The sequence below is a fragment of the Oryx dammah genome, unplaced genomic scaffold, assembly GCF_014754425.2.
Source record: "Oryx dammah isolate SB20612 unplaced genomic scaffold, SCBI_Odam_1.1 HiC_scaffold_20, whole genome shotgun sequence".
Classification (NCBI taxonomy): Eukaryota; Metazoa; Chordata; class Mammalia; order Artiodactyla; family Bovidae; genus Oryx; species Oryx dammah.
In genome coordinates this window covers 31,312,213-31,337,962 of record NW_024070204.1, presented here as the reverse complement: position 1 = coordinate 31,337,962, position 25,750 = coordinate 31,312,213, and the positions used below count along the sequence as shown (strand labels likewise).

Here is a 25,750-nt window from a genome sequence, read left to right as displayed (position 1 = left end):
TATTGCTGCGTTTGGAATGGCCTTTTTGTATTCTGGTAATTTGTGGAGTTTTCTTTATTGTGGAGCTTCCTCACTGTGGGTGGGGTTGTATCAGTGGCTTGTCAAGGTTTCCTGGTTAGGGAAGCTTGTGTTGGAGGTCTGGTGGGTGGAGCTGGGTTTCTTCTCTCTGGAGTGCAGTGGAGTGACCAGTAATGGGTTATGAGACGTCTAAAGTTTTGGAGTAACTTTGAACTGCCTGTATATTGAAGCTCAGGGGTGTGTTCCTGTGTTGCTGGAGAATTTGTGTGATATGTCTTGCTTTGGAACTTGTTGGCCCTTGGTAGGAGCTTTGTTTCAGTGTAGGTTTAGAGGCATTTGATGAGCTCCTATTGCTTAATGTTCCCTGAATTCAGGAGTTCTCTGATGTTCTCAAGCCTTGGACTTAAGCCTCCTGCTTCTGGTTTTCGGTTTTATTTTTACGGTGGTCTCTAGACTTCTCCATGTATACAGTACCAATGATATAGCATCTAGGCTAAAGATGAAAGGTTTCTCCACATTGAGGGGCACCCAGAGAGGTTCACTGGGTTACATGGAGAAGAGAAGAGGGAGGGGGTAGTTAGAGGTGACTGGGATGAGATGTGGTGAGATCAAAAGAGGAGAGAGCAAGCTAGTCAATAGTCACTTCCTTATGTGCGCTCCATAGTCTGGACCTCTCAGAGGTATTCACGGAGTTATACAGGGAAGAGGAGAGAGAGGAAGTAGACAGAGGTGGCCAGGAGGGTAAGAGAGAGGAATGAAAAGGAGAGAGACAGGTCCAGCCAGTAATCAGTTCCTTAGGTGCTCTCCACTATCTAGAACACACAGAGAATCACAGAGTTGGATATAGGAGAGATGGGGGGGGGGGGAGACAGAGGCCACCTGGTGGAGAAAAAGGAGAGTCCAAAAGGAGGAGAGAGTGGTCAAGCCAGTAATCTCTCTGTCAGGTAAGATTGGGTTATGAAATGTACAAGACTGACAACAAAAACCGAAAAGCAATGATTAAAAACCTAGAGTAGAGGTTAGATTTTCAAAAATACAATGTTAAAGAGACGAAGCAGAAGGAAGAAAGAAAAAAAGAGAAAAGATAAAAAATAATAATAATATTAAGAAAAAGAAATAAGGAAAAAAAAATAAGGAAAAAAATATATATAAGAAAAAAAAACAAAAAACCCAAGATTAAAAAAGAAATACCAACAACAACCACGCGAAGACTATATATCGTGTTTGCTTTAAAAAAGTAGAGTCTTTTTTTTTTTTGAAAAGTAATAGTTATAGAAATATAAAGTAGAGAAATAGAAGACTTAACAGTTAAAAAAAAAGTTTGAGAAAAAAAAGAAAAAAAAAAAGAAAGCAAAAAAAAAAAACCAGAAAAAAAAAGCAAAAAAAAAAAAAAAAAAAAGAAATGATTGTAAAAATTGTGAAGATATATCTGGCCCTTCTCTGATGTTGTGGGCCGTGTTGGTCACTTCCAAGGCGTTTCCCTCTGTTTAACTTCTGTTTGCTGGTCTCTTCAGGGTCTGAATTCCGTCCTGACACATGGGGGCGGTGGTGGACACTTGTTTTTTTTTTTTTTTTTTTAGGCTCACTAGTTCAGTCGCGCTGTGGGGAGGGGGGGATGCTGCAAACAAATAGCACTGTCGTGGGCACACAGCGTCTCAACCCCGTGAAGTGAGCCAGAAAGAAAAACACCAATACAGTATACTAACACATATATATGGAATTTAGGAAGATGGCAATGATGACCCTGTATGCAGGACAGCAAAAAAGACACAGATGTGTAAAGCGGACTTTTGGACTCAGAGGGAGAGGGAGAGGATGTGATGATTTGGGAGAATGGCATTGAAACATGTATAATATCATGTAAGAATCGAAATGCCAGTCTATGTCTGATGCAGGATATGACACGCTTGGGGCTGATGCGCGGAGATGACCCAGAGAGATGTTGTGGGGAGGGGGGTGGGAGGGGGGCTCATGTTTGGGAACGCATGTACACCTGTGGTGGATTCATGTCAATCTATGCCAAAACCAATACAGAATTGTAAAGTAAAAATTAAAAATAAATAAATTTAAAAAAAAAAAAAGAAAGCTGAGCACCGAAAAATAAAAAATAAAAAAAAATAAAAATAAAAATATGTATAAATTTGCTTTTATTCTTGAAGGACACTTGACTAGGTACAATATTTGGGGCATCACACTGTCTTTCCCCCTAAATTTTGTAAACATTGCTCTTCTCTCTTCTGCTGTTGAATCTTATATGAAGTAGAGGGCGGGGCTAATATCTCTCCCTAGGTAACATGGTATTTTTCTTTCTTTTTATGTAATTTACTTTTTATTGAAGTATAGTTGATTTACAGTGTTTCAGGTATTCAGCAAAGTAATTCAGTATGCTGTACTATGCTATGCATACTTGTTCAATCATGTCCAACTCTTTGCCACCCCATGGGCTGTAACCTATCAGGTTCCTCTGTTCATGCGGATTCTCCAGGCAAGAATACTGGAGTGGGTTGTCATGCCCTCCTCCAGGGGATCTTCCCAACCCAGTGATTGAACCTGGGTCTCCTGCATTGCAGGTAGATACTGTCTGAGCCATGAGAAAAGCCCAAGAATACTGGAGTCAGTAGCCTATGCCTTCTCCAGGGGATCTTCCAGACCCAGGAATCAAATTGGGGTCTCCTGTATTGTAGGAGGATTCTTTACCAGCTCAGTTACCAGGGAACATATATATATATATATGCTTTTTCAGATTCTTATCCACTATAGGTTACTACAAGTTATTGAATATTTTTCGTTGTGCTAAATAGTAGGTAGAGATTAATAGGTAGCGTCTATACAGTAGCTTATTGTTTATCTATTTCATATAGGGTAGTTCAGTTCAGTTCAGTAACTCAGTCATGTCCGATTCTTTGCAACCCCATGAAATGCAGCACCCCAGGCCTCACTGTCCATCACCAACTCCCGGAGTTCACTCAAACTCATGTCCATCGAGTCAGTGATGCCATCCAGCCATCTCATCCTCTGTCGTCCCCTTCTCCTTCTGACCCCAATCCCTCCCAGCATCAGAGTCTTTTCCAATGAGTCAGCTCTTCGCATGAGGTGGCCAAAGTACTGGAGTTTCAGTTTTAGCATCATTCCTTTCAAAGAATACCCAGGGCAGATCTCCTTTAGAATGGACTGGTTGGATCTCCTTGCAGTCCAAGGGACTCTCAAGAGTCTTCTCCAACACAACACTTCAAAAGCATCAATTCTTCAGTGCTCAGCTTTCTTTATGGTCCAACTCTCATATCCATACACGACTACTGGATTAACCATAGCCTTGACTAGACGGACCTTTGTTGGCAAAGTAATGTCTCTGCTTTTGAATAGGCTATCTAGATTGGTCATGACTTTCCTTCCAAGGAGTAAGTGTCTTTTAATTTCATGGCTGCAGTCACCATCTGCAGTGATTTTGGAGCCCCCCAAAATAAAGTCTGACACTGTTTCCACTGTTTACCCGTCTATTTCCCATGAAGTGATGGGACCAGATGCCATGATCTTCGTTTTCTGAATGTTGAGCTTTAAGCCAACTTTTCTACTCTCTTCTTTCACTTTCATCAAGAGGCTCTTTAGTTCCTCTTCACTTTCTGCCATAAGGGTGGTGTCATCTGCATATCTGAAGTTATTGATATTTCTCCTGGCAATCCTGATTCGAGCTTGTGCTTCTTCCAGCCCAATGTTTCTCATGATGTACTCTGCATATAAGTTAAATAAGCAAGGTGACAATATACAGCCTTGACGTACTCCTTTTCCTATTTGGAACCAGTCTGTTGTTCCATGTCCAGTTCTAACTGTTGCTTCCTGACCTGTACACAGGTTTCTCAAGAGGCAGGTCAGGTGGTCTGGTATTCCCATCTCTTTCAGAATTTTCCACAGTTTATTGTGATCCACACAGTCAAAGGCTTTGACATAGTCAATAAAGCAGAAATAGATGTGTTTCTGGAACTCTCTTGCTTTTTTGATGATCCATTGGATGTTGGCAGTTTGATCTTTGGTTCCTCTGCCTTTTCTAAAACCAGCTTGAACTTCTTGAAGTTCATGGGTCATGTATTGCTGAAGTCTGGCTTGGAGAATTTTGAGCATTACTTTACTAGCATCTGAGATGAGTGCAATTGTGCAGTAGTTTGAGCATTCTTTGGCATTGCCTTTCTTTGGGATTAGAATGAAAACTGACCTTTTCCAGCCCTGTGGCCACTACTGAGTTTTCTAAATTTGCTGGCATATTGAGTACAGCACTTTCACAGCATCATTTTTCAGGATTTAAAATAGCTCAACTGGAATTCCATCACTTCCACTAGCTTTGTTTGTAGTGATGCTTCCTAAGGCCCACTTGACTTCACATTCCAGCATATCTGGCTCTGGGTGAGTGATCACACCATCGTGATTATCTTGGTCATGAAGATCTTTTTTGTACAGTTCTTCTGTGTATTCTTGCCACCTCTTCTTAATATCTTCTGCTTCTGTTAGGTCCATACCATTTTTGTCCTTTATTGAGCCCATCTCTGCATGAAATGTTCCCTTGGTAACTCTAATTTTCTTGAGGAGATCTCTAGTTTTTCCCATTCTGTGGTTTTCCTCTATTTCTTTGCCTTGATCGCTAAAGAAGTATTTCTTATCTCTTCTTGCTATTCTTTGGAACTCTGCATTCAGATGCTTATATCTTTCCTTTTCTCCTTTGCTTATTACTTCTCTTCTTTTCATAGCTATTTGTAAGGCCTCCTCAGACAGCCATTTTGCTTTTTTGCATTTATTTTCCATGGGGATGGTCTTGATCCCTGTCTCCTGTATAATGTCACGAACCTCTGTCCATAGTTCTTCAGGCACTCTATCAGATCTAGTCCCTTAAATCTATTTCTGACTTCCACTGTATAATCATTTAGGTCATACCTGAATGGTCTAGTGGTTTTCTCTACTTTCTTCAATTTAAGTCTGAATTTGGCAATAAGGAGTTCATGATCTGAGCCACAGTCAGCTCCTTGTCTTGTTTTTGTTGACTGTATAGAGCTTTTCCATCTTTGGCTGCAAAGAATATAATCAATCTGATTTCGGTGTTGACCATCTGGTGATGTCCATGTGTAGAGTCTTCTCTTGTGTTTTTGGAAGAGGGTGTTTTCTGTGACCAGTGCATTCTCTTGGCAAAACTGTATTAGCCTTTGCCCTGCTTCATTCCGCATTCCAAGGCCAAATTTGCCTGTTACTCCAGGTGTTTCTTGACTTCCTACTTTTGCATTCCAGTCCCGTATAATGAAAAGGACATCTTTTTTGGGTGTTAGTTCTAAAAGGTCTTGTAGGTCTTCATAGAATCATTTAACTTCAGCTTCTTCAGCATTACTGGTTGGGGCATAGACTTGGATTACTGTGATATTGAATGGTTTGCCTTGGAAACGAACAGAGATCATTCTGTCATTTTTGAGATTACATCCAAGTATTGCATTTCAGACTCTTTTATTGACCATGATGGCTACTCCATTTCTTCTAAGGGATTCCTGCCCACAGTAGTAGATATAATGGTCATCTGAGTTAAATTCACCCATTCCAGTCCATTTTAGTTTGCTGATTCCTAGAATGTCGACGTTCACTCTTGCCATCTCCTGTTTGACTACTTCCAATTTGCCTTGATTCATGGACCTGACATTCCCGGTTCCTATGCAATATTGCTCTTTACAGCATCAGACCTTGCTTCTTTCACCAGTCACATCCACAACTGGGTATTGTTTTTGTTTGGCTCCATCCCGTATGTATCTGTTAATCTCAAATCCCTAATTTATCCCTCTTCCCTCTTTCCCTTTTGGTAGTAAGTTTGTTTTCTGTATCTGTGAGTCTATTTCTGTTTCATAAATAAGTTACTTTTTATCGTTTTTGTTGATTCCACATATAAGTGATATCATGTGGTATTTGTTTTTCTCTAACTTACATTACTTAGGATGACAATCTCTAGGCCCATCCATGTGGTTGCAAATGGCATTATTTCATTCTTCTTTGCATGCTTGTCACTTCACGTGTCTGACTCTTTGGGACACTATGGACCGTAGCCTGCCAGGCTCCTCTGTCCATGGGATTCTCTAGGCAAGAATATTGGAGTGGATTGCCATTCCCTTTTCCAGGGCATCTTCCTGACTCAGGGATCGAACCTGTGTCTCTTATTTCTCCTGAATTGCAGACTGGTGCTTTACTACTAGTGCCCCCTCGTCTGAGTAATATTCCATTGTACATATACACCACATTGTCTTTATCTATTCATTTATTGATGGACATTTAGGTTGCTTCCACACCTTGACTACTATAAATAGTGTTGCTGTGAATACTGAGGTGCATGTGTCTTTTTGAGTTAAAGTTTCTCTGGATATATGCCCAAGAATAGGATTATTGGATCATTTGGCAACTCTATTTTTAGCTTTTTAAGAAACCTATATGGTGTTCTCCAAAGTGGCTGCACCAATTTACATTCCCACCAGTGATGTAGGGTGGTTACCTTTTCTCCACACCCTCTCCAGCATTTATTATTTGTAGACTTTTCAATGATGGCCATTCTGACCAGTGCACAGTGATGCCTCATTTAGCTTTGATTTGCATTTGGCTAATTAGTGACATTGAGTGTATTTTCATGTACTTATTGGCTATCTGTTTATCTTCTTTGAGAAATGTCTATTTAGGTCTTCTATTTTTAAAAAATTTTGTTGTTGTTGTTGTTCAGCTGTATAAGCTGTTTGCTTATTTTGGAAATTAATCCCATATCAGTGCCTCATTTACTAATATTTTCTCCCATTCTATAGGTTGTCTTTTCGTTTTCTTTATGGTTTCCTTTGCTTTTAATCAAAAACAAAAGCTTTTAAGTTTAACATGGTCCCATTTGTTTATTTTTGCTCTTGTTTCCATTACTGTAGGAGATGGATCCAAAATAATATTGCTGTGATTTATGTCAAAGAGTGTTCTGCCTGTGTTTTCCTCTAGGAGTTTTTGAGTATCCGGTCTTACATTTAGGTCTTTAATCCATATTGAGTTTATTTTTGTATATGATATTAGAGAATGTTCTAATTTCACTCTTTTACATGTAGCTGTCCAGTTTTCTCAGCACCACTTATTGAAGAGTCTTTTCTCCATTGCATATTCTTGCCTCTTTTGTCACATTAACTGACCATAAATGCATGGATTTGTTTCTGGCCTTTCTATTCTCTGAACTTCTAAGTTTATTTATCACAGATACAAGTTTAAACAATGACTTTTCAGGATTTCATCTATTTTTAATCACAAGTATGACATGCAATAAGCTTCTAAATATATGAACAGATATTCCCACCCCTCTTCCTACTATCCTAGCTTTGCAGTCTTACCTGCTGTCTTAAGACAGGATACCAATCTTCCAGCTCACTCACCCCTTTCTTTCGGTAACCAGTTCTCTGTCTTTGAGTTCCTTTACTCTTCCTTTTTCTCCCAGTGAGTGCAGCTTTGGCTTCATTTCCTTCCCAAACAGCCTTGATGCCTTGAACTGTCACATCAACCATCCCCTGGTCTTCTCTTAGCCATCCATCAGCCTCTCACCCTGATCAACCTCACCTCTCATCTGATCAACCCACCATAATGATTTTGCTCTTATAATAAGTCTACTGTAAATGTCTTTAAATAATAATTAACTTTGTGGGTTCCCTTATAAATCAGTGTCTTTAACTCCAGCTGAGTCCTCAGCCTTGCCTGACAGTCTTCCTAGCTGTCCTGAGTTAGATTCCCTTCTCATTGCTCTCACAATCTTTCTGCCTCTTCTTTGTTCTCTGTCATGGCCATTTTGGCCAACTCAGTGATTGGCTGAACACCCAGGTGGCAATTTCTCTGGGCCAAATATCTCTCCAGAAGACCAGATCCAGGCTCCTGGCCCTCAATGTTAGGTGAGAAAGCATTATTGCTGCTGCCCCATTTGTTAAAGGACAATTTCATTTATCTGTTCTCAGGTAAGCATAACTGGCCCTATCTTCACACTGAAGTTCCATTGGCTGGGAATGAATCTTATCTTGGAACTAGGCATTCTTCCAGTCTCTGCCTTTGCCAAGGGACTGCAGAAAGAAAGAATGACATTCTCAGTGGATTATGTCAAGGCACCAGTTGGTATTTCAGTCCTGTTATATGAGAATTTCCTAAGTAAAACAGTGTTAACTCATGATGAAAAAATGAGAATTAGTTAAGAAAATACTTATTAAAGTAAGTATTTTAAGTAATAAAAATTACTTATTACTTAAATAAAGTAAGTATTTTAAGTAATAAAAATTACTTATTCACTTGCATAGGGGTAAAAGCCCCAGTGAAAGACTGGGACCTGATTTCTCTATGTAATACTCAAGACAGGATACTCTTCAGTTCAGAAGACAAGGTCAAGAATTGGTGATACACTTCTGCACAGGAAAGGAAATAGCCATCAGAGTATAGAGGAAACCTACAGGGTGGGAGAAAAATTTGCATACTATATATATAATAAGAAGTTAATATCTAAAACATATGAGAAACTTCTACAATTCAGTAGCAGAAAAATAACCTGATTTAAAAAGACTTGAATAGACATTTCTCCAAAGAAGATATGCAAATGGCCAACAGATATGTGAAAAGGTGCTCAACATCATTAAACATAGAGAAATACAAGTGAAACTCATGAGCTATCACCTCACAGCTGTTAGGATGGCTGTTACCAACACACATAAGACAGTATTGGTGTGGGTGTGGAAAAATTGGAATCCTGTGCACCGTTGGTGGGAATGTACCATGATGCAGCCACCATGGGAAAAAATCAAAAAATTAAAAATAATTTAGTTTTAATTAAAATATTTGCTTTTAATTAAATCATAATATTTAATTTTGATTAAATTTAAATATTTGATTTTGATTAAATTAAAATACTTAAATACATGTTTAACTTTAATTAAATTTAAATATTTAATATTTGATTAAAATTTAATTTTTACCATAAGACCTAGCAATTCCAGTTCTAGGTATATATCCAAAGGAATGAAATCAGGATCTTGAAATGATATCTGTACTCCCAAGTTCGTAGTGACATTATTCACACTAGTCAAGATATGGATGGAAACAACCCAGATGTTCATCAACAAATGAATGGATAAAGAAGATGTGGTATATGCATATCACAGAATATTGTTCAACTTTAAAAAAGAAGTAAATTCTGTCATTTTGGCAATATGATTGAGCCTAGGAACATTATGCTAAGTGAAACAGGTCAGTCGCAGAAGGACAGATGCTACAAGATTCCACATATAGGAGAATCTAAAATAGTCAAACTCACTGAGGCAGAGAAGAGAACAGTGGCTGCTAAAGGACAATGGAGAGTTGCTGTTCAACAAGGATAAAGTTTCACTTACACAAGATGAATATGGCTCGAGCTTTGCTATACAACGTATTGCCTGTGGTTAACAACACTGTATTGTTCCCTTAAAAACTTATGAAATGGGTAGATCTCATGTTAAGTGTTCTTACCACACACACACAAAAAGGGACACAAGGAGACTTTTGGATCTGATGGATATGTCTATTGCCTTGACTGTGGCGATGGTTTCACAGGTGTTTGTATGAGTCCAAACTCATCAAATTATAAAATTAAATATGTATAGTATTTTATATATCAGCTACACCCCCAAGAAAGCTGTTTAAAAAAAAAAAGAAAAGAAATAGTGATAGGAAATTAGAGTGATTTCCTTTTGTAAAGAAATGCAGCCTGTGGGGTGGCTGTCTGGCCTCCTAAGAGTCACAGGGAGGAGAGCCTTCCTGGAGTCGTCGTTACATTGGTAGCAGCAGCACAGCCCCCTCTGATCTGCTGAAGGCAGACAGTATTATCGATTGTAGCCCTGTTGCCAGATCACAGGTCACAGAAGAAAGGGATGTCTGTTCGTTTTTCCCTGAGAGCCTTACAGGTTCTGTGTAGTCAGGAGGATGGGCTTCCACCTTTCAAGCCTTCGGTTCTGTACTCAGTTCAGTGTTGACTGTGCTGTGCGTGGCTGCTGGAGGAGCAGAGGATGAAGTCTCCACCAGTACCACGTGCTGTGCCCTTGGTCAGCATCTGACGCGGGTGTGTTTCCTTCTCCACCCCTGCCCCATGAGGGATGCAGGCAGATATTGGTGGAGGAGAAAGATGCGCTCAAGGTGTTTGTTTTTCTGAACTTCTTTCCTTTTTCTTCATATTTTTCCACTATTTTTTGGCACTCCATGCTGCTTGCAGGGTCTTAGTTCCCCAACCAAGGATTTCACCCATGGCCCCTACAGTGGAAACTCAGAGTCTTAATCACTGGACCACCAGGGAAGTCCCTCTTTATATTTTTTAATCCATCCCCTCTTCGTAGAGATTTTTAAAAACACTTTACTATGTTGCAAAGTATGTTTCCCTGCCTCATTCCAAATCAGTGAAGAAATGAAGTCACTGGGAATAGGATGTGTAAAGTTCAGCTTATTAGAAGTTGATCAAGCTTGACATAAATACATCACTTATGAAGGGCTGGCATTTTACCTATGGCCACTGAAGGCACATATCCAGACTGTTTCTTTCCTTTCCATCGTGATTAGTGTGACTGAGTTTTTTAAATCTCTTAGCATTTTGTGTTTCCCAATTGGGTCAAGTGGCACAATCTTCAAACATAAAGAAAGTCAGAGATGGTTAAACTGAGGAATGGTGCTATTTTCTACCTATGGGCATTCATTCTGTATTTAGCTAGTGGAGGAAGAGTATGTTTAAAGACCTAAATGGTTATTCCTTTCAGGCGATTCAAGGTGGCTTTAAAATAAGAAAGGAACTTATCTTTGAGAGAGAAAAAAAAACTACCTGGGCACAATTCTTCTTCCCAAACAGAAAAGAAAAATCCCACTAAGAGAAGAATATGGTGTGTTTTTCCCTCTTTCTATCATTGAAGTGTGGTTAAGGAATAAAAGCCATAGAAAAGAGCCAGCGACAAAGGACTTCAGTGGAAGCTCACATGTTTCATGACTTTCCATCCAAATGTTACCATTTTTGGGTATCTGATGCCACCAAACACCCCAAGTTTAATACTCTCCTTTTCCAGTATGGAAATTAGATGGGAAAGACTTGGCTGTACTGTTAGGCAGAGGAGAAGGAACCAGTGGAGAGGGAAGGATGATGGTTGAGAAGGACCAATGGACAGAACACTGAGAAAGGATCAGGTCCAGGGCACGTGAGCAAGATTAGTCCTGGCTCAGGAGAGAAACAACCAGTTTCTCCTGTGTAGTTGGAAGGAAGGAGCTCAGGATGGCTGGGATACAATAAGTGTGATGTGTGGTAGGGGCTGGGATCATAGGAGGCTCCCAAGAGCCTGATGTGGGTCTGCACGTCTGAGATCTCATCCCATGTGGGACTGGGGTGGTCTCAGCATGAAACCAGGAAAGTAAAGGGAGTGAACGACTGACTATAGGTGACAATTATACCATTGCCTCATCCCTGGGAATCTCATTAGAGAGGAGAGGGTATGAGGTGTGCACATCTGAAAGAAATTTGCTGCTCCAATGACTCTTGATTCCAAGACGTTTTTCACTGTTTTGTTTTTGAAACTGTTTTCAATTCTGCTTCTCGCTCAGGGGAAACTGCAGACCCATTCGGTGCATACCTCGTTTCCCTCTAAGCAGTGTTTCCTTTATCATCAGTGGATGCTTTGAGTATTTCTCTGGCCACCACCAGGAAAAGGAAATGTTTTTTTTATAGACTTCATTTCTATTCTTTATTCTTCTTCCTGCCGTGTACTGGAGAAGGAAATGGCAACCCACTCCAGCATTCCTGCCTAGAGAATCTCATGGACAGAGGAGCCTGGTAGGTTACAATCCTTGGGCTTGCAAGAGTCGGACATGACTTAGAGACTAAACCACCACCACCACCTGCCATGTACAAGTCAGTGTTCAGTATTTCTGTGTCCTAATCCATGGGAGTTAGTGTTTTAGGGCACTTTCCAGTTGTTTCTTGGATATCAAGTATGTATCTTGGCCACCAGCTCCGTAGTCAATACCTGACATGGGAACAATGACTAGTGTGTACATTTTGTATGTAACATAACAAGTGTAAAACACATGTACCTGCCTTCAGCCCTGCTCTCATCCAGAGCAAAGTGGGAAGAAGAGTCAGAAGTCCAGGGCAGGCATGGCATCTCCTGCCTGTGTCACTCACCCTTAACCTCTGTTCTCCGCAGATGGTCGGCTGCGATTATGAGATTGACTCCAACGCCACAGAGGACCGCTGTGGTGTGTGCCTTGGGGATGGCTCCGCCTGCCAGACTGTGAAGAAGATGTTTAAGCAGAAAGAAGGATCTGGTAATAAAACAAATAATTGTAGTGGCAGGGGACTGAGGATGAAGGTCAAGATGGAGTGCTGTTTTTTTTTTAGCAGATTGTAACTTTTTAAGTAGATTGTAACTTTCACAGAATTCAAAATAGATATAGCCTTGGCTACAAAGGCTCCTTGGCAGTTGTAGAAAAGGGATTGATTGCTAAGCGACTACAGGAAGCATTACGTTGCCCTAGGGATCTAAGATGGCTGAGTGGCTGCCCACAGGACCAGGTTTAATCGTGTGATCCCTGGGAGAGGATCCAGGGCTGAAGGCCAGTGGACCAAGACCTGAGGGAGAGAAGGGATGAAAAGCTGGTGGAAGAGGATGCAGACATGGGGCAAGTTCCATAACTGAGGGCAGAGAAGCCAGCAGTGGGTTTAAATAAGACAGAAGAATCAGGATGCAGCTTTAGGACCAGAGGAGAAGCAAGGCAGGGTTACTTCAATTTGCTCTTATTCCCAATCCCTCCCCATAAGCGGGTCTCTCCCAGTGGTGCCTTCAGTCTCTCCAGGTGGCTTCTCCCAGCTAACATGCCCTCCTTGCCCACCCTTCCTTCCCCATGATTACCTTTTTTGAGATTTCTTCCTTTAACAGCTTCAGGCTACTAATGATCTTTGGGGTTTGAGAGCTCATCATCCTCGCTCCTCCCCAGAAATAACCAGACAGGAAAGCAAGTATCATTAAGCCAGTTACATTACATGGGAGGCAGTACAGAAGCTGTTGTACTTCAGAATTTTCCCCACCCAGGAGAGGAGTTGAGACAGTACAAGGCAGCTCCCATCAATCATTGCTTGAGGCTACTCTGGGGAGGTAAGGGGTCCAGTGGTTGATTCTCTGGATTCCAAGGAAAGCAGGTGCTGGGAGTAGGGAGGCCAGTGTGCTTCACCCAGGTATAGATGGGACAGTACCCCTGTGCTAGGGCTGGGGTGATGCCCAGGGCAGAAGTTGGATCCTGGGGCACCTCCCTTCTAGACATGCTTACCACCCGGGATGAAGTGACTAAGTTTGCCCAAGAGATTATTCATTAAGTGACCTGCTGTTCCCTAGTACACATAATAGTGAATAACCCAAATTTAACATCCATCCCCATTTTTTGATCTTTGGCTATTGAATCAGTAAGGTAAAATTGTAAAGTGAAATGCTTGTCCTGCCCTTTCAAATTACCCTTGTGGGATTATATTTCATGTCTACTATTTGAAAGCTTTATTATGCACGAAACATCTTTTGCATTTAGTAAGGATGTCAATGACAACCCATTTATCTTAAGTGTATGGTCAAGTGTCCTGTGATAGCTAATATTTATTCAGTCTTTACAAAGGTGTTATGTAAATACTTTTTGTTATTTAGATGCGACCTTATTTACTTGGATTAGTAAAAGTCAGACTTAAAATTGCATTCCTTTATTTAACCTCTGTTTTATTTCTTTTTTGTGGGGCTTTGTATCTTTGGCCTCAGACATGGTATGCTCTTAACATTATGGTGTGCGTGCTTAGTCTCTCAGTTGTGTCCCACTCTTTACGACCCTCTGGACTGTAGCCCACCAGGCTCTTCCATCCATGGGATTTTCCAGGCAAGATTACTGGAGTGGGTTGTCATTTCCTTCTCCATAACAGAGCTTCCCTGATAACTAAGTTGGTAAAGAATCCGCCTGCAATGCAGAAGAGCCCAGCTCGATTCCTGGGTCAGGAAGATCTCCTGGAGAAGGGAATAAGCTACCCACTCCAGTGTTCTTGGGTTTCCCCGGTGACTCAGCTGGTAAAGAATCCACCTGCAGCGTGGGAGACCTGGGTTCGGTCACCGGGTTGGGAAGATGCCCCAGAGAAGGGAAAGGCTACCCACTCCAGTATTCTGGCCTGGAGTCCATGGGGTTGCAAAGAGTCGGATATGACTGAGTGACTTTCACTTTCACTTTCTCCATAACGTCATGGTAACTCCTTTGAAAAGCAGAGTTTTCATTCTCAAATCTCTACCACTTAACCTTTTAAGCCCTTAGGAAATCAGGCTTTAGTTCTGGGATCTCATCTCTGCCCTGGTGTCCTAGGGGTGAGGAAAACGGACCAGAAACATCTTGAGTTTCCCTCCCTCTACCACACCTACCTCAGAAACTGCAGTCCATCTGGATGTATGCCCACCACTGAGCATTTTTATCCCCATTGCCTTTCTGCTTTCTGATGGCTCTTGACATCCAGAGAGTGTGTCAGCTTTATGCTGTTTTTGCCCTGACAGCTTTCTCAAAGCCATTTGGCATGGCCACCCACAGCACAATGGAGAAACCCAGTAAGCACTCATTCTAAACTCTGCAGCACCCAGTTAGGGGTCTGTGTTCCATATACCCACTGGACACTGGCCAGAACCCACTTTTGCTACATGCCCGATAAAGCTAGAAACATTGTAAAGAAGCTGGCTGCCACCACCACCACTCCCAGATTGAGTGAGGCCAAACAGTAATAGAAAATTTTGTGAAAGGGAATCAGATTGTATTGGAGAAGATGATTTATGCAAAGGCCAAAGTCAAAAGAGAAAGCTCCTCTCCTGGAAGACACCAAATGTTATTTTCTGTACTTGTTTACCTGCTATCTTGTGTTGTTGCCCTTTTTGCACCTTATATTGTATCCTTTTTTTCTAACACAATGCAATCTGAAGGCTGAATTGTCTTCCACGTTTTTTCTCCACCCAGCCTCAAATCAGCAAACACAAAGGATATATATGAAAATATATATATATATATACACACACAGTAGGTATTCAATTTACTCATGTAAATTTCAGTGAAAAAAGTCTTTCATAGGATGGATTCTATATTCCTTTGACAATAAAGGAAGCAAATCTTTATTCTCTAGTTATGATGCTGAAGCTGAAGCTCCACTACTTTGGCCACCTCATGTGAAGAGTTGACTCATTGGAAAAGACTCTGATGCTGGGAGGGACTGGGGGCAGGAGGAGAAGGGGACAACAGAGGATGAGATGGCTGGATGGCATCACGGACTCGATGGACGTGAGTCTGAGTGAACTCTGGGAGTTGGTGATGGACAGGGAGGCCTGGCGTGCTGCGATTCATGGGGTCGCAAACAGTCTGACATGACTGAGTGACTGAATGGAACTGAACTATGTTGACATAATATCTGAGTAGATATTTTTTCCTAGATGTCCAGCCTGTGGTTTTGCTGGAGTGTTGTAACTCTTTTGTAGCACAAATATTGTTACAATACTGCATGCTGCTGCTGCCACCAAGTTGCTTCAGTTGTGTCTGACTCTGTGCGACCCCACAGACACGGCAGCCCACCAGCCCCCGTCCCTGGGATTCTCCAGGCAAGAACACTGGAGTGGGTTGCCATTTCTTCCTCCAATGTATGAAAGTGAAAAGTGAAGGTGAAAGTGAAGTCGTGTCCGACTCTTAGCCACCCCATGGACTGCAGCGTACCAGGCTCCTCCATCCGTGGGATTTTTTAGGCAAGAGTACTGGAGTGGGGTGCCATTGCCTTCTCCACAATACTGCATATCCAGTATTAAAATATTGGGTTTTAGTCACTTTCTGATTCTAGCCCAAAGATTGTTATTCATTCGCTCAGTTGTGTCTGACTGTTCGCGACCCCCATGGGCTGCATCACACCAAGCTTCCCTGTCCTTTACCATCTCCTGGAGTTTGCTCAAACTTGTGTCCATTGAATCAATGATACCATCCAATGATCTCGCCCTCTGTCATCCCTTTTTCTTCCTGCCTTCAAGCTTTCCCAGCATCAGATCTTTTTCAATGAGTTGGCTCATTGATGAGCCAGCCCAAAGATGGAAATCTCTGAATCCTTCCTCTTTTTGTGCATGTCCTAAAGTATTCTTTTCTCTTTGTCTCTCCACCCAGAGCTGCTGCTGTTGACAGCAAGCTGGTCATGAGGGTCCCATTTGCTCTCAAGAGTCTGTGGCTTGTGACAGTTCCTTCTGGAGAATTATTTCCAGAACAAGTGTGTGTTTGTAGCTGCAACACGAGACTATGATTGATTGAAGATTGCTTTGTTATTCCAGGACTTGTGCATGAGATCCCCAGAGCCTTCAGCCTTAAGAACAGCCTATCACTGTTCTTAACCATGACCTTGAAAGAAAACCCAGTTCAGTTCAGTTCAGTTCAGTTCAGTCGCTCAGTCGTGTCCGACTCTTTGCGACCCCATGAATCGCAGCACGCCAGGCCTCCCTGTCCATCACCATCTCCCGGAGTTCACTCAGACCCACGTCCATCGAGTCCATGATGCCATCCAGCCATCTCATCCTTGGTCGTCCCCTTCTCCTCCTGCCCCCAATAGGGATCAGCATCAGAGTCTTTTCCAATGAGTCAACTCTTCTCATGAGGTGGCCAAAGTACTGGAGCTTCAGCTTTAGCATCATTCCTTCCAAAGAAATCCCAGGGCTGATCTCCTTCAGAATGGACTGGTTGGATCTCCTTGCAGTCCAAGGGACTCTCAAGAGTCTTCTCCAACACCACAGTTCAAAAGCATCAGTTCTTCGGTGTTCAGCCTTCTTCATAGTCCAACTCTCACATCCATGCATGACCACAGGAAAAACCATATCCTTGACTAGACGGACCTTAGTTGGCAAAGTAATGTCAGGCAACACTGAAAAGCAATGAACTTGGGCAACAGGTGCAGACTAGCTCTTGTGGCAAAATTATCTCCATGACTAGGAAATAATGAGAATATGTGCTCAGTCACTCACAAGGATTCAAAAACCCTTCAAAGCTTGCATGACCACACTGATCCGTGGCTTCTGCCTGAGTTCTTCTCTTTTTTGCCCTGCTTTACTCTGGCTGTCAGCTTTTTTCCCAGTAGGACTATAGTTGAAAAAGTCTGCGTTAGAGATGTCCATGGCAGTCATACCCAATACCGCCTCCTCTCTGGCTGCTGCTGCTCTTGATGACAGAGGCATGAAATACTAGTCAAGCCTTTTTCTATATTTTTTGTGTGTGCTTCTAAGAAACAGAGAGGATAATGTGGAGTTGAAGTATGCTCAGAGGCAAAAAGACAGGGTTACTTGCTTAGACTGCCATTGACCTTGGGGAAGCCACCTCTCTGGGCCATTTCTGAGGCCCCTTCAACCCTCCATGGTGTATTTTGTCTTCCCCATTCCCAGCATCAAGGCTGATCATTTGTTGATATCTAAGTGTTGAAGTTGGGCAGAGTTTTTTGGAGAAGGTGTCTTTATTCATGGCTGCCCTGGAATGTCTCAACAGCTAAATTTCCATCTTTCTCTGGGAAGAGGAACTCTGCTTAGTAGATCTGATGCTGCATACTAGATGGTGACATCTAGTCTTTTAAGTAGGACTGTGCTTGGGGAACAAAAGGGCTATCCTCTTGTAGACCCTCCATTCAGTTCAGTTTAGTCGCTCAGTTGTGTCCGATTCTGTGACCCCATGAATTGCAGCACGCCAGGCCTCCCTGTCCATCACCAACTCCCGGAGTTCACTCAAACTCACGTCCATCGAGTCAGTGATGCCATCCAGCTATCTCATCCTCTGTCATCCCCTTCTCCTCCTGCCCCCAGACCCTCCATAATAACTTCTATTTCCTCTCATGGAGAAAGAGGAGGAAAAAAGGCATCTAGGTGTAGCACATGGTTACTGTGATGGAAAGTATGTTCAGTTTGAAGAACTTAGGCCCAGAGTCCACTGTACTATGTACAGGAACTCCCTGGTTCATTTGTTCATTCACTCACTTGCTCTTTTACTTGAGAAATTTTAATTGAGCACTTATTGTGTGCTTGGCATGGGGGACAGAATAATGAATAACATGGTGACTCTTCCCACTGCTTCTTTCCTCACACTATCTGGGTGATGGAACCACCAGGAATCCACTGTGACATTTCGCTCTTAGGGAGAATTTAAATTAGGAGCCTCTTTCAAAAGGAAGTTGGGAGACTATTAAGCCCTCTTCTTCCAAGGGGACCACCAAGGTGCCATCCAGAGCCTTGGCCTTCATCCCAAACTCTTGCAGCCCATTCTCTTTGGTCTAGAACATTGACCCCTTGTTGCCCAGTTCCTCAGCATGATTTATTTCCTGCTGCTTAATCTCTCTGATTCTGTAATACTCACCTACCTTGATCTTTAATATTAGCTAGCTCTTTTCTCTTTGGAGAAGGAAATGGCAACCCACTCCAGTGTTCTTGCCTGGAGAATCCCAGGGACGGGGGAGCCTGGTGGGCTGCCGTCTATGGGGTCGCACAGAGTCGGACACGACTGAAGCAACTTAGCAGCAGCAGCAGCAGTTCTTTTCTGGTATTTTTTAAACTTCTTGCACTTAATCCATTGACCTCCTAAAACCACCCCTCTGGACTCCTGTGGCCTTTATTGGCTTCTCTTGACCCCTCCAATGCCAGGTCCTCTGACCACTAACCCAAATCCTGGGCTTATTCTCATGGACTTGCTTTGTTCTGATGCTGGCAACAAGGGACCACATTCTCTGAGCACCCTGGAACTCTCCTATGACTGATTGTGTCACTTAACTCGGGACCCAAACCACCAGCCTTGATTCCTACCTCCTCTATTTAGTCCTAACCAGAATATGTTCAACTTTTGTTTCAAATCTTTTTTTTTAAATATAAATTTATTTAATTGGAGGTTAATTACTTTATAATATTCTATTGGTTTTGCCATACATCAACATGAATCCGCCACAGGTATACACATGTTCCCCATCCTGACCCACCCTCCCACCTCCCTCCCCATACCATCCCTCTGGGTCATCCCAGTGTACCAGCCCCGAGCATCCTGAATCATGCTTCAAACCTGGACTGGCGATTTGTTTCATATATGATATTACACATGTTTCAATGCCATTCTCCCAAATCATCCCACCCTTTCCCTCTCCCTCAGAGTCCAAAAGCCTTATCTATACATACCATATAAAGTTCACCTTTAATTTTATATTTTAAGTAACACATTTGCATATCTATTGAGTAGATTTGATGCACATGGTAGAGCTACTTTAAGTCTTTTGGCACAATACTTAATTCAGTTTCCACTGTCTAATATACCTTACGTACAGTTTTTCATTTCTACAATTCAGCACGTTGAAAAAAAGGTCTAGAGTCTAGAGGGCAGAAGAAACACACAGAATATTCTTAAACTTTTGCTGCTAGCATCCATATCTTTAGAAGAGATTCCTGGAATGGAGGGAAAGCAGCAGCTGCCTGAAATTGTGTACCTGACCCCCTGGATGCCATCCTGTATTGATTTTGTGTGTTTATGTGTTGAGTACTGCTGGCTGCAGCTCCCTAGGTTCTGCCACTGATCTTTATGGTCAAAAGATTAAATTCACATAGAGTTCAGAATTGACAAAAATGATAACTTAAATGCCCATCTTAATTCCGTAATGAAGCACATTCTGGACTTTGGCTTGGGACCTCTAGGCTCTGTGACAAACTAATGTGATCATGAATATGAGCGGAGCCCACTAAGAGCACTCACAGCACAGGTCTGGGCTGTGGCCTCAGTGCTGAGTGCAGGGTCCATACAAGTCTGGGCAGTGGGACTTGAGATGCTTTTAAGAAGAAATGATATGGCTTCCTGACTCAAAGTTGCTCCTGGGCTGTCCCACAATATTCAATTTATTTCCTATTGATTTAAGAGAGAATAGGGACCATTCTAGGGCCTATTCTCTGGCCCCAGAGAATATTCTGGGGCAGTGAAGAACCTGCCTGCCAATGCAGGAGACATAAGAACACTGGTTTGATCCCTGGTCAGGAAGATCCCCTAGAAGAGGGGATGGCAACCAGCTCTAGGATTCTTGCCTGGAGAATCCCACGGACAGAGGAGCCTGGCAGGCTACAGTCCATAGGGTTGCTAAGAGTCGGATATGACTGAAGTGACTTGGCATAGCACATACGGGGCCATTATATGATTTTAGGAAGGTGAAATGACATGAGGAGGTCAGTGTCATAGAAAGACTAGTTTGCCAATGACATACAAAATTGCCTGGAATAGGAGAGCCCAGTGCTGGGATATCAACCCAGGTCCAGGAGATGAGGGCTTGGACTAAAGAAGTTCATGTAAAGGGGATGAGATTCACATAAGAAAACATCCCAGAGACAGAATTGGAGGCAGAAGTTAGGAGATAATGATGAGAGAGGACATGGCTTTCTTGAAAGCATATTTACCAGAATACCACCTTTACTTGGAAACTGTCCTAAGTCACACTTTCTGGGAAACCTTGAGTTGGAGGGAGTAGGGGAATGGATACTTTACACAGAAGTTCTCCCATCAGAAGAGCTGAAAGACCTCCTAGGCTCAGGACTGTGGGCCTTTACCCTGGAAGTGTTCAGAGTCAGGAAGCCTCTGTCTGTTCCTTCTGCCGTTTCCACCGGTTTCTATTGGGTTGGCCAAAAAATTAATTCAGATTTTTCTGTAAGATCTTATGGTTAAGAACTTTTTAACCAACCCAATAACAAGAAGATCATAGTTGCTCATGATGTGTTCCATGACTCCAGGCCCCTTCCTACCCTATTTTGAAATAATTGAGGCTAAAGTTCCAAATCCGGAACACTTTAATTCTCAAAGATCTAGCTGATGAATACAGTTATATGTAGCTCTTCCTCACTGTGATTTGTGAGCAGGTCAAATGGAGGTTTGAATCTGAACCAGGCACTAGTGTGTCACTGTCGTCAAGCCAGGCTTCAGAAGAGTGATCTGTCTTTCCTAGGCAAAAAAAAACATCTTTCCTCACAGAAACCATGACATCTTGGCCTGCAGTGAGGATCGTCTTGCTTGCCACAAACTGACAGAACAAATTTTTTTTAAAAAAGGAAAAGGCAATCTGGTAGTTGTAGATAAATTGCATGGGTTAACAGTATGACCTCTTCATAAACACATTTTTATTTGAAGTGACAGACTGGAAACAAAATAAGCCAGTGAGCAAATCTCTTTTTTAGAATAGTTGGATAAGATGCATATTAGCACAATAATCCACTGTTCCTCCTATGATATGTCTTCAGAAATGAGGCCAGTCTTCTACTCCATCCTCAAAGGTCTTGAATATTCTTTTAGCTTAAGATGTTTAGACTCAGGGATGGTTTTTCCAGGTGTTCTCCATGGACAAAGAAGAGACTCCTCCTTTGAGGCCAAGATTATGTCTTTCTGCTTTCTCCAATACTAGTGCAAAAGGATAGTGTTTACTGGGGAAAATGAAAGAAAAGTGATTTGCTGAATGAATATATTAATCTTTCTTACTATTTGAGGGATATTCTACCAACCCTGAAAATTTTCCCTTGACATAGGATAAATGTCTCAATAGCCCTTCACCTCTACAGCTTTTTTTTATATGATTCTCATTTCTGTAAAGACCCATGAATATGAGACATTCAAGGGGACTTTTTTCATGTCTGTTCTACCAATCACATTTTTTCATTAAAAATGCTGTTTTAGGTATTTAACAAATCTTGGTTATAGATATGTGTGTGTGTATATATATATATACATACATATGTGTGATATAGCATAGATTGCCTTCTCTCTTGGAAAACATTTCTTCATTTTGTAGATCATTCCCTTCCACCTAAATGTCCATTAACAGTGTGTTGGTTAAAAAATAGGTTTATGTCATTTTGGCAGTTGTTGCACTGCTCAAAAATGTGGAAAGATGTGAGAGGTACATTAAATTTAAAAAGCAATAGTTAAAATGTTCATATAGTATGATATATCACTTGTTTAAAAAAGCATGCATGTGTGTTTATAAGTACGAAGAAAGGTTTCGAAAGAGAATCCAAGAAAATATTAAGTGTAATTATCTTTGGGATTTAAGCCTCTGGGTGGAGAGAAATGGAAACTTTTACTGCTCATTTTACACTCCTCTCTCTTGTGGGCTATTTTGTGATGTGTAAGAGTCTGTGGATATGTTGTGGTTCTTTTTAACTCCAAATATCAGAATTTTATTTTTGGGGTTTCATTTTTGGTGTTCTTTTGCAAAAATATATTATAAATATGTATTACTTTTGCTCATGGCTAAATCTGCCTGTTTACACCTTCTGTCTACAAACTGTTCAGAAGCAGATATTGTATTCAATGAAATCTTTTATTTTAAATTTGATATACTTCGCCTTTTAATATGGCAGAATCTACACACAATAAATATTTCTAAATTTAATATTCTTTTTTTATATGATAAATTTATTTATTATTTTTTTTTCTCCTTTTTTAAAAAAATTTTTTATTTTACTTTACAATTCTGTATTGGTTAATATTCTTAAGTGGAAGATAAAAAGCAAACTCTTGGGGGTTGTTTTCTCATCTATTTCTCACAGCTTTTTTATTTTGTTTGTTTTTTTTGTTTGTTTTAAGACAAGGGATATGGTGGTTATCATACTATTTAATGGGCTTTCCAGATGGCTCAGGGGTGAAGAATCCACCTGCTAATGCAGGAGACATGGGTTCAATCCTTGGGTCTGGAAGATCCCCTGGAGAAGGAAATGGCAACCTACTCCAGTATTCTTGCCTGAGAAATACCATGGACAGAGGAGCCTGGCGGGCTCCAGTGCATAGGGTCTCAAAAGAGTCAGACATGACTGAGCGACTAAGCAACAGCAGCATCCTATTTAATGCCAGTTGACTTTTCTGCATGAGCTCTGCTACAAGAAGCTCTGCTATGGCTGTAGGAAGCAGTGTTCCAAAGTTTTTTAAACAATTGCATTACCCTCAGTTACATGTGATAAATATTTTGCCCTGCTAGTTCTAAATTAGTAGTTTTAATCAAGTGTCTTGGGTAAATTTGTAAGGGCCTAGTGGAGTTTAATCAAGTACTCCATGCCCTACACTTTCGTTCCTTTGGATGGCAGCTGCGAGTTTGAAAAATAGAGCTGAAGTTGTGGCCTGTGCACGGCTTCTGAGTAAATCATTCCTGCTGGCCTGTTGTGGGTTTTAACACCCAGGATTCTGTGCTGTGTTAATGTCTGAGGGAAAGAAAGCAGTCGGGGCACTTTTAGGTGACAGAGATGAGGGCTTGCTTGTTAGAATAAAACCTAGGATAAATCCAGTGGGAAATGACCAGGATGATCAAGATCTTAAAGTTTTGATACAGGATGCTTGGGGCTGGTGCACGGGGATGATGCAGAGAGATGATATGGGGTGGGAGGTGGGAGGGGGGTTCAGGATTGGGAACTCATGTACACCTGTGGCGGATTCATGTCAATGTATGGCAAAACTAATACAGTACTGTAAAGCAAAATAAAGTAAAAATAAAAATTTAAATAAAAAAAGCAACAACAACAAAAAATAAATAAATGAAGTTTTGCATGGAAAAAGTAAAGGAACACAGAAAATGTAGCCTAGAAATGGGCCAAATAATTGATTATCAGCGCTAGGAAGGATGTCAGACATCATCTCATTCAAGCTCCTTCCTTTTACAGATGACATTCAAAGCAGTTGAATAAGTTGATGGACATCATGGAGCTTATTGTGATGCAGAAACTAGAACTGCTGTCTGACTCTCATGGCCAGTACACCTTTCCCAGTGCCTTCCCCAGAGTCTTTCCTTTCTATAACAGCTATAAGGTGGTTAACATATGCTTCTTATGTTCTTAAGAAGCATAAATAGGATGAATGCATAAAGGGCTTAGCTTAGAGTCTGGCAAAGAGAGGAAACCCTTCATGTTTTAATTCCATTTCTCGCCTTTAGGTCTCCTACCATAATAACCAATAAGTGAGGATACGACTGTAGCTAGAATTGATCATGGTCTTTAAGTGGATGTTCTGTTTTTTGAGAATGTTGGATTAGAACACATGAGAATAAAACATAAGTTTATATTTCATCAAAACATAAGAATATATGAAAAAAATCTTTTTAATGAATATAATTGTCCAGCAATATAAAAAGCTGTGCTCAGAGCTGAGTTTCTCATCATAAGTTGTATTCAAGTGTGCCAGGTGGCAATCAATCCAAGATTCCCTACAGAATTCTCTTAATGAATTTAAGCTATGATTAAATTATTTCCTCATCTGTTTTTAATTTTCAGGCAAAGAGAATGAGGCAAAATATTTAGCCACTGAAAGTGTACAGGAAGATTGATCTGATAGCAGCAACAAATGGGGAGCAAAATGCAAATGGGAAGCTGGCTAGGGGCTGTGACATTTTGAACTATCAACAGGAAATCACAGAAAAATAAATGCTGGATCAACCACAAAAGCTTCAGAATCTGATCTTCATTTATTTCACCTCTCCTTTCATAAAACTGATTACGTACTGAGTCACAAAGCTCCTGAGATTTCTATTCATGTCCAAGCTCCTTAAAGTTCCGTATGATTAGTGTATCTGCCAGTCTCAGTACCCACCCAGCAGGAAGACAAGGGCACTAAATGGTGGAGATGCTGGAAAGAGCATAGATAATGGTTGGAAATGGACTGTGTTCAGCTAAGCTTGCATGCCTTTCTTTCCTCCTTAGGTTATGTTGACATTGGACTAATTCCAAAAGGAGCCAGGGACATACGAGTAATGGAGGTTGAAGGAGCTGGAAACTTTCTGGCCATCAGGAGTGAAGACCCTGAAAAATATTATCTCAATGGAGGATTTATTATCCAGTGGAATGGGAACTACAAGCTGGCAGGGACCATCTTTCAATACGACAGAAAAGGAGACCTAGAGAAGCTGATGGCCACGGGTCCCACCAATGAGTCAGTGTGGATCCAGGTAATGCAGAAGTGAAGGAAACTGCTGACATTTACACTAGTTAGGATCTTTCTAATTTTCTTTTCCTAAGTATTTGCTAGTGGATACGGCTCTAGTGGTAAAGAATCCGCCTGCCAATGCAGGAGACATAAGAAATGCAGGTTCGATCCCTGGGTTGGGAAGATGCCCTGGAATCTGGGGATCTTCCTGGTGGGCATGGTAACCCACTCCAGGATTTTGCCTGGAGAACCACTGTAGAGAGAGGGGCCTGGCAGGCTATAGTCCATAGGGTCGCAAAAAGTCAGACATGACTGAAGCGACTTAGTACACCTTCATTAAGAATCCTTAAACCTCCTTTTAGCGAGGAACAGGGGTAAAATCCTTTATTGCCTAAAATTGCTGAAACTCTCATGATGGAATGCCAGGGGCCCTAAGATCATCCATGGAGTTCAGTTTCCAGTATGGTCAATGCAGGCTATTTATTTCAGAATGAGTTTTTTCCTTGGACATGAAAACGATAGCACCAATCTATGTCAGCCTGTTATGAGTTTTCAAACAGCTTTCCAGCAGTGGTGATGAACTGACATGTTTCTTTCACATGTTCTCATGTGGTTGTCCTCAGACAAAAGATCTGACTTTCTAAAACTGTTGGAGGAGAAATATATTTATATATAGGATATGCTCTTCAAAGGCAGAAGTGATTTGTCTACCATACTGGCAAAGAACTATAGAAAAGGAGTGGGATAATTA

At 41.4% G+C, this 25,750-nt stretch overlaps 1 protein-coding gene across 1 annotated transcript in view; it reads left to right on the top strand.

The window, feature by feature from the left end:
• ADAMTS12 (ADAM metallopeptidase with thrombospondin type 1 motif 12) overlaps positions 1-25,750 on the top strand; it is a 387,436-nt gene that overhangs the window by 252,544 nt on the left and 109,142 nt on the right. Inside the window, exons 14-15 of the mRNA XM_040262292.1 lie at positions 12,231-12,351; positions 24,777-25,021. Coding sequence (XP_040118226.1) covers positions 12,231-12,351; positions 24,777-25,021 — 366 coding nt within the window. The remainder of the gene's footprint in view (positions 1-12,230; positions 12,352-24,776; positions 25,022-25,750) is intronic.